The 9,946-nt window shown below is 43.5% G+C and overlaps 1 protein-coding gene across 1 annotated transcript; it reads left to right on the forward strand.

Annotated features, from left to right (window-relative positions):
* Positions 1 to 3,223: 3,223 nt before the first annotated feature.
* Positions 3,224 to 9,563, forward strand: LOC115178443 (uncharacterized). The gene is made up of 3 exons (XM_029739626.1): positions 3,224 to 3,471; positions 3,752 to 4,016; positions 6,911 to 9,563. Exons 2-3 carry the CDS (start codon positions 3,758 to 3,760, stop codon positions 9,490 to 9,492), a joined length of 2,841 nt encoding a protein of 946 aa, XP_029595486.1. The 5' UTR covers positions 3,224 to 3,471; positions 3,752 to 3,757; the 3' UTR covers positions 9,493 to 9,563.
* Positions 9,564 to 9,946: the final 383 nt, after the last annotated feature.

A 9,946-nucleotide genomic window follows, 5' to 3' on the forward strand; every position in this document is an offset into this window, starting at 1 on the left:
CTAACAGGTTTCTGGTCAGTGTGTTACTAACAGGTTTCTGGTCAGTGTGTTACTAACAGGTTTTTGGTCAGTGTGTTACCAACAGGTTTCTGGTCAGTGTGTTACTAACAGGTTTTTGGTCAGTGTGTTACCAACAGGTTTCTGGTCAGTGTGTTACTAACAGGTTTCTGGTCAGTGTGTTACTAACAGGTTTCTGGTCAGCGTGTTACTAACAGGTTTCTGGTCAGTGTGTTACTAACAGGTTTCTGGTAAGTTACTAACAGGTTTCTGGTCAGTGTGTTACTAACAGGTTTCTGGTCAGTGTGTTACTAACAGGTTTCTGGTCAGTGTGTTACTAACAGGTTTCTGGTCAGTGTGTTACTAACAGGTTTTTGGTCAGTGTGTTACTATCAGGTTTCTGGTCAGTGTGTTACTAACAGGTTTCTGGTCAGTGTGTTACTAACAGGTTTTTGGTCAGTGTGTTACTAACAGGTTTCTGGTCAGTTACTAACAGGTTTCTGGTCAGTGTGTTACTAACAGGTTTCTGGTCAGTTACTAACAGGTTTCTGGTCAGTGTGTTACTAACAGGTTTCTGGTCAGTTACTAACAGGTTTCTGGTCAGTGTGTTACTAACAGGTTTTTGGTCAGTGTGTTACTAACAGGTTTCTGCACAGACAAAAGATACTGGGAGACACGAGAGAGTCAGAGAGCAAACATAAGAGGGAAGTTACTCACTGTAAACAGTAACATTCAACACTCTGGCACACTGGCCTCCCTCCTCAGAGAACTCAAAGCATTGAGGCTTTATATTCCTTTCAGTCAGGCTGTCTACTCTCCAAGTCAGCTCTTTCACCCCAGTGCTAAAGACCTGAGATTCTCCCTGGCTCGGCACCCAGCCCATAGAGGTGACCGTATCGGAGGTGCAGTTGGCCGAAGCAGGGGCTCCATACTTCACCACCAGCCCAGCAGGACTGACCACCAGGGAACAGGACTCACAGACGCCTGGAGAGAGAGACGGACGGGGAGGGAGGGAGGGGACAGATATTATGTCTGTGAGTGGAGAGCCTGGAAGTGTCAGGAAACCAACGTCTTAACAATTACGCAAATAGGAAACTCCGTCTTGGTCCGAGGGTGACACTGATTTTGAAGTCAGGGCTACCTCATCAAAACAGCATAAGTCCGACTCACCTCCGGTACAGAAGCACGACTACACACTTTTAGAGAGAGAGAGAGAGAGAGAGAGAGAGAGAGAGAAGGAGGAGAGGTGAGGAGGAGGGTGCTGGTGGGACAGGAGGAAAGGGAGGTGACCTCACCGTTGTCATTGATAGAGAATGCTGACGACGCCAACATCCAAACACAGCAACAGCACACGCATGCACACACACACACTTAATTTCCAAAAATGAGGAGAGGAAAGGAGTTCCTGACAGGAAAGAAGGAGTCCCTGACCTAGCGAATCACCTTACTGTGACCATTTTTCAGCCAATTACCTCATTCCTCTCTATGAACATTGTTCAGTGGTCCTCTGGGATATTATGATCTCATTTACTTTCACTGACATAGGCAAATCATGTACAGTCATGATATCACTGTGTGTGTGAATGTGTGTGTGTGTGTGTGTGTGTGTGTATTTGTTCAACCGCCGTCTCTATCTCTCTCAACCTCAATCTTAGTGTAATATAATCCTAAACATACGTGACATTAGACATCTGAAATCAAGTTTCAAAGTTTATTCGCCACGTGCAAAGCATACAACAGCTGTAAACAGTACAGTGAAATTCTTACCTTGAGAGCTCTTTCCCATCAATGCAGTGATAATAATAATGATAATAATACTAATGATATAGATAATAATGGAAAATAGAATTTAAAAAAATACAAGAAGTATAATATATGTTATTTTTTTTAAAACAATTGTTTCCTGGTGATCTAATTGTCACTGTTCTAAAGACGAAATCTCTTTCATGATCTACTGCTACGAGCCGTCTCTTTTCTGGGATATCGCATTTCCACCAATGGAATAGAGGTGGAATGTGACCGCATTACAGCCGTGCGTAATTGTATCACGCCTCTCTCCCTCATTTTCTCTCTCACACACACACACACACACACACACACACACACACACACACACACACACACACACACACACACACACACACACACACACACACACACACACACACCCTCACCTGGCTTCAGAAGGAGGAGAGTGTGTGTGTGCATGCTGTGTCTGTTTCTTCACTGAGAGATCAGTAGCCGCACATGCTCCCCTCAGAGTTCTCTTAGTAACTGAGACGAAGATAGCTGATCTCCTCCGATATGTGTGTGTCCAGCTCATTGTCCCTTTTCTTTAGTCTTTTGGGTTTGTCCTGTGACCAACCTGGGTGTTCCTACCGTTCTGACTACGACCGCGTTCCAAAAATGACACCCTGTTCCCTATATAGTGCACTACTTTTAACCAGGACCTTAATCAGGACGCAGGACCTGTGAGAGGAAGGAAGGGAGGAGAGAGTGCTAGTCTAAACACAATGTGGCTTAAGAAGGGTGGGCAGTACACCCACCCTTTACAGCACACAGTACATACACACTAAAGTATCAGATACTATGTCTGATAATGAGTTGAATAGTAGGAGAAGGCTACACACATACACACTAAAGTATCAGATACTATGTGTGATATGTGCTGCTTTGCGTGAAGTATTGTTGTCTCTACCTTCTTGCCCTTTGTGCTGTTGTCTGTGCCCAACAATGTTTGTACCCTGTTTTGTGCTGCTACTATGTTGTGTTGTCATGTCTTGCTGCCATGCTATGCTGTCGTCTTAGGTCTCTCTTTAGGTAGTGTTGTCTCTTGTCATGATGTGTGTTTTTGTCCTATATTTTTATGTAATTTCTTTTTCTTTTTAATCTCAGCCCCCATCCCCGCAGGAGGCCTTTTGTTAGGCCATCATTGTAAATAAGAATTTGTTCTTAACTGACTTGCCTAGTTAAATAAAGGTTAAATAAATAAATATGTCTGCTAGTGTGTTGAATTGAAGGCGATTCCAAAATAATAGGAGAAGGCTAAACACAGAGCTGATCATAAGTGGAGAAATACATGTTTGATAACCAGTGTACGATAGGATTATAATTGTGCATATATTTCCAATCGTTTATTTCGCCTTCATTACCCATTTACACGCGGTTTACAGGACAGGACTCTTATGTTGACGTTTTTTCCCCCCAAATGACGTCACCCGGAAGTTATTACTAGCTGGCGTCAAGTAGTTTTCCACTGATATTCTCATCCAAACAAACAATTATTTCAGGCAGCTAGGAAATTCGTTTTAAATCTGTTTTACATTTTCATTTTTAACTTTAATGACTTATTTAAATAACTCATGTCTCAGACAAACTCTTGAGTCTTTTAGAGTGCGTGTTATCCTAGCTTGTAAGCTAGCTAACGTTACACTAGCCATTGTCTTGGGTTGGAAAGTGACTGCAGCTAAATAGGTTGGTATCTTTCTAGCTAGCTAACACTTTGCATTGTGTTTTGTCCATAATATTGTATTTAGCTATTGCTGTTGGCTACGAAAAGTTATGCACTCGTATGTTGCTCTGGATAAGAGTATCTGCTAAATTACTCAAATGTAAAATGGCTAGCTTGCTTTGTTTACTACCACATCAGCGTACACACGTTTGCATTGCACCCCTTTACCAAATGTGGTATAACCTGTTTGTTTGTGAAACTCACCTTTTTATACCGCCTCTGGTTCTACTGGCCCACTTCTAGCCCACCATGTCTGAACCGAGTTCTGGCTGTGGCATTCCAGTCCAGAGAAGCTCACAGTCTGGTCCAGAGACTGTGTCAGTGAAGCTGGAGGACTCAGTGAAGCTGGAAAACTGCAGTCAAACACTGGAACTCAATGTGATTGTCAAAAAGGAGGAGAAGGGAGATGTTAAAGAAGAAAAGAGTGAAATCAAAGAAGATAAGGAAGAGGAGGAGAAGAGAGAGGTCCAAGTAGAAGAGGAGGGAAATGCTGATATGTCTCCTCCAGGTCAGTTAGGTTGGATGTGGGGTATGGAGAGATGTCAATGACAAAATGATACAGTTGACCTAAAATTTCCCAAGTGATTCCATACATTGAAACTAGTTAGATGGAGTTTGCCTTCTCCCCCTCTCTCTCCCTGCAGCCTAGAACTGGAAAGCTACATAAAAGGGTCACGTGACATGGAAAAACAGATAAATGTAAAATTATAAAATTATTGTTTTGTACCCACATTTTTGGCACTAGACTACTTCCGTATATACTTCCATTAATTTTTTTAAACTGGTACCGGGCTACCTTCAGACAAGTCTTGTGGGCATCCTAGAACGAAACAAGTGTGTAGCCCCAAGCTGTTCGGACACTACAGACAGAAGTTGGGCAGATCGGCGGTACCGACTTCAGGCGAGTTCCATGACACTTGTGAACTATCATGTTCATGAGAGTCTCATCTTTCCATAGTGGTCACGGTAATTTGTAGGCCAAACCGTTCCGACGTTTTTGTGAGAAAGACCAATTTTCGGGATGTCTCGTGGTCTGACAAACACCACTGTAGTTTGCCCACCTTCCAGCGCAGATGCAGAAGGACACCATTGGCGGATGCAGTAGATTGAGACGCAGCCCATACAAAAAAACAACAACCTAGCAATCTATCTGAAATAGATGGATTTTGATGGAGATTTTTTTTGTATTATGCAAGGGGGTTAAAGAGTATATGCATTGATTTTAATTGGACTCAATTGATCCTAAATGTGAAAAACCCTGTTAACTCCTCATTGATTTATAAAATTCTGACTAATAACATCCATACATTTTTCTCTAGTGGAGTATTTGCATATGATCTCAGTGATCATTGTCCCGTAGTATGTTTTAGAGATACCAAACGACAAAATACTAATCTTCGTTTAATTCAGAAGATGCATTTTAAAATGTTTTCTCAAGGGATTTTACATGACATGTTCAACTCTGATTTAGCTACTGACCATGTTTACATATAAACACCCATATCCCATTATTATTCAGGATACTCAACTATTCTGTTTTTGAGTTGACGCATATAAATATCATATCCCGTTTTACAATAACCTGAAAAAAGCTTGTATCCCGGGTTATGAGAAACCCGGATAAGATGCCAGGGATGAGTTGATCTAAGACAGGACACTGTGACATGTAAACATCTCCTCCCGTATACTGTAGTTTTGGAGGTCTGTGCGGGCTCAGTTTCACATATCATGGGTGTTGTGTGATGCTGTTTTCATCAGATCAGATCACTTCAAAAGTAGGCTACCTGCGCAGTTAGATCCACCATAATAATTATCCTATAATTTAGCCAGCCATAATTAATTTACTACTGGCTACTTTCACCCCTAATTTAGACAAGTTTCTGCTTATAATTTCTGACATTTGTTAGGCCATATTATAATTTCTGACATTTGGTAGTCCATTTGTTTGTCAACTATAGTTTGATACATGCAGCTTCTCTTCTGTCATAACTTGTTGCCCCAGAAAACGAAATAAAGTAATGCTCATCAGAATAATGTCTTACATCGTTAGAATGAATGCATTAGTAATCTAGTTAACACCAGTAAAGTTGTCTGTTTCGGTTAGGGACCGGGGAGGAAACACCATAACTCCAAAACAGTGGAAAGATTGGTCCTATGCAAGATGTCCAAATGTCATCCGTTTTACCAGTTTTAAGGAAATGACAAGCTGAGAAAACGACGAAAGACTTCAGTGATGAGATCCTGAGGCCCATTGTCGTGCCATTTATCCACCGCCATCACCTCATGTTTCAGCATGATAATAAACGGCCCCATGTTGCAAGGATCTGTACACAATTGCTGGAAGCTGAAAATGTCCCAGTTCTTCCATGGCCTGCATACTCATTGAGCATGTTTGGGATGCTCTGGATCGACGTGTACGACAGCGTGTAATGGTTGGAATGGAATAAATGGAACGTTATCAAACATATGGAAACCACAGGTTAAACTCCGTTCCCTTTATTCCATTCCAGCCACTACAATGAGCCTGTCCTCCTATAGCTCCTCCCACCAGCCTCCACTGGTCACAGAGTTTGCCCAACGAGAGCGCACATGCACAGTTGTTACCCATCTCTGCTGTTGTTGCAGTCGGCCACATAAAATAACCGCAATCGTTTTAGGTGGGAAAGTACACATTTCTTGACTCAAAACCATTAGTAATTTTGATTTAAAAAAATAGCTGATTTGGCCATACGCTTTCAATAAATCAAAGAATCTGTCCACAATTCGCAGATTTCACAATCACTCTTTGACTGACAACGGAGCAGAGTTAGTTGTACAGAAAGACGAGTAATGTGACCCTTTTAGCAGCTTTCCAGTTCTAGACTGCAGGGAGAAAGAGGGGGAGAAGGCAAACTCCACCTAACTAGTTTCAATGTATGTAATCACTTGGGAAATTTGGTATTTTAGGTAAACTTCCCTTTTAACCTCATACATTCTGATAGGCGCTGTAATTGAATTGGGGAGATGCCTTTGTATTATTTGGTGTTTTAATCACACTTGAATTCTAAATAATCAATGCATTATTTTTTTACTTTTCTGATTGTAAACCCATATTACTTGCACATTCATCTTCTATCACTCCAGTGTTTAATTGCTAAATTGTAATTATTTCGCCACTATGGCCTATTTATGGCCTTACCTCCCTTACCTTACCTCATTTGCACACACTGTATATTTTTATATTGTGTTATTAACTGTATGTTTGTTAATTCCATGTGTAACTCTGTGTTGTTGTTTGTGTCGCACTGCTTTGCTTTATCTTGGCCAGATCGCAGTTGTAAATGAGAACTTGTTCTCAACTAGCCTACCTGGTTAAATAAATGTGAAAATAAATAAATCAAATCTGTTAATATATTCTCACAGGAGAGAGCTCCAGCTCAGGCTCACTCAGCGAGCCCAGTACCACAGTATCAGGAAACCACCGACAACATAGAGGGAGGAACTCAAGACAGAAACATCACCACTGCATGGACTGCTTCACTAGTTTCTATGAGCCAGAGGAGTTGAGAAAACACACTTGTAAAGACCGCAGCCACGGTGCAACATGTCCTCCCAAACGGAAAAAGACTTCCAGCTCCTTCTCACCAATCCTCCCACCAGTCCTCCCACAATTTTCTTTCATCATCGTGTCAGCTAACGGGGATCCTAGTAAACATAAAGATATATGTGATGAGAGCTTGAACCAGGCCAGAAAACCAACATCAATCAGTAACCATGTGGATTTTCTCCTTACTAACCGTTACACTTTGTCGCAGGAGGAGAAACTCCAGATAAAAGGTCTCGGTCCCCACCAGCCAGCTGATGTAGAAATAACACTTCCCCAACACAGAACAAAGGGAAAGGACCCGACCCGTTCATTCAACCCCTCGTGGTTCCATAAGAAATCGTGGCTGACGGCTAGCGTCTCTAAAAAAGCGCTTTACTGCTTCCCGTGCCTTTTATTCGGCAAAGAGGGCACTTGGTCAACGGTGGGTTTCAAGGACCTGAAGCACCTCTCCGAAAGGATTTCGAAACATGAGAGTTGTTGTACTCATCTGGAAAACGGCATGAAACTGGGATTTCTAGGGAAGACTAACGCCGCTGGTCAGCTGGTCAGCGTAAACCCAAGCTCCATTGAGATACACAACAGACAAACAGAGGAGAACAGGTACGTGCTGGGTAGAATGGTCAAATGCTTCGTGCTGTGTGGGAGACACATGGCTGCCACGTGGCGGCGCGGCCGGGTCGCGTCGGACTCTCTAAACACATCCATGTTTAAGTGCATCTTTGAGACGATGTGCGAGGGAGACTCGAGACTTCAGAGGCATTACGACGCTCACGGCTTCTTTAAGCACCCAAGAGGCTATGTACAAAACAAACTGTTTGACTGTATGCACGAGGTGTACAAAGAGGCGATTACCAAGGAGGTGTGGGCGGCTAGCTTTGTAGCGGTGCAGGTGGACGGCATGCCGTGGACAGGGGAGGTCTCCTCCAGGGTGACATTACCCCTAGCTACAGATCTAGGATCAGCGTCTCCAATCCCAACCTTGACCATTAGTGTGGAAAATGCCATACTGGCCCAAGATCAGCTTCTTGGGCTAACAATCTACTCCTGTATGCCACAGCAGGTCTCTGTCGTGCTACGGTACATGCTTCCAGACAATACTATCACAGAGAGGTTTTGGGAGTTTGTGGACCTAAAGGATAAAACGGCCGCCGGTCTCACCAACGCAGTCAAGGACTCGCTGGAACCACTGAAACTGGAGCACAAGCTGATCGCTCAGACGTACGACGGGGTCACGGCGGCAGCAGCAGTGGACGGGGCCGACGTACGCGACCTGGAAACTCACCTGAAACGCACCTATCCCAACGCTAACTTTGTGCACTGTTACGCTCACCCGCTACGTGTCACACTCCAGCAGATCTGCTCGGCGACAGCGACCCAACTCAAAGTGTTTTTTACGGATTTGTCTTTGTTCGAGACCTTCTTCAAAGATCAGCCGAAGAGAGCTACAGCTGCAGGGTGGAACTGTGAGCGAGAAACGGTCAGTGTGGTTTGGGAAAATCGCGTTGCTCTTCAGAAGTGTGTGGAGGATATTAGGACACAGCCGGTGTGGGACCAGGACTCTATCAGAGAGGCTTATGGCCTGTCAGCCAAACTCGGGGACCCCACGTTCCTACAACTGCTGGAATTATTCTATTTGGTCATGCAAGAGGTGGATGTTCTCACTGTCAATATACTCAAAAGGGACATTGTCGTGGCGGACATCGAACAGGCAGTTGATAGTTTTGAGAAGTACGTTCAGGCCCAACAGGGGAGAGCTGAGGCCACAGCACACGGAGGCCCCGCGTCGGACAACGACAAGAGAGACACAAAGAGAACTGCAGCGGTCATGAGGAAGGCATGTGACATCATCGTCACACATGTGCATCACAGGTTTTCTCAAAGTAGTGACCATTTAATCGCAGCCAAACTGGTGAATCCCACACTCTTCTCTAAGTTCGTAGGCTGTTTCCCGTGCTCAGCCCTACAGTGTGCTGCCAAGCTATGGCCGGTGGTTAACACTGGGAAGCTGAAAGATGAATTGACCTCTCTGTACCAACACACGGAGCTCCACAGGGGTACAACAGCGCTGTCTTTACTGAAAACAATCAGCGAACTCAACCTCCAGGATGTTTTGTCAGAGACGGTCTCTCTTCTCAAAATCATCATCACCACTCCCATGCAGACCGCCGAGTCTGATAGAAGGTTCCCCACTCTGAAAAGAATCCAGGCGTTGCCGTGTTCTCGGAACACCTCGGGATCCGCGGTCGCTTGGCAACAGAACAATGGCATGCTAAATGCACTGTCCATGCTCTCTGTCGAGAAGGACTTCATTCAAGGACTCAGGTCAGACTTTCACGACAAGGTCGTCGATAAGTTTGTCCAAAATAAAACCTGCCCTGGAGCCTTCCTGTTTAAATGAGCAGTACAGCATCTGAGAAAAATCTGAGAAGGCTTGGGTTGTGTCTGTATATAGTATATACTGGGGGCTGAGTCTATATATATATATATATATATATATATATATATATATATATATATATATATATATACTGGGGCTGAGTGTCCCAAATGGCGCACAATTCCCTCTGTAGTGCACTACATTTGACTATGGGCTATTCTATTGAATACAAAATAAGTCCATAGACTTCAGTAGAATTCAGTTGTAAATATTTTCTTTATACATAATTCAAATCAGTAGAAGGGCTGGTTTGTATTGACATTCTAGGTCTTCACAGGTCCAGATATCAGCCAAGTTGCTCTTCTGGTTAATTAATAGGTCTTTATGTTGGCTAGGCCTTCTATAAGTCAATCATTTCACCTGATTAGCATAAAATAAATATGCTATAGACTATGCAGAGCCCTGGTCGGGTCCA

The sequence above is a fragment of the Salmo trutta genome, chromosome 38, assembly GCF_901001165.1.
Source record: "Salmo trutta chromosome 38, fSalTru1.1, whole genome shotgun sequence".
Lineage (NCBI taxonomy): Eukaryota > Metazoa > Chordata > Actinopteri > Salmoniformes > Salmonidae > Salmo > Salmo trutta.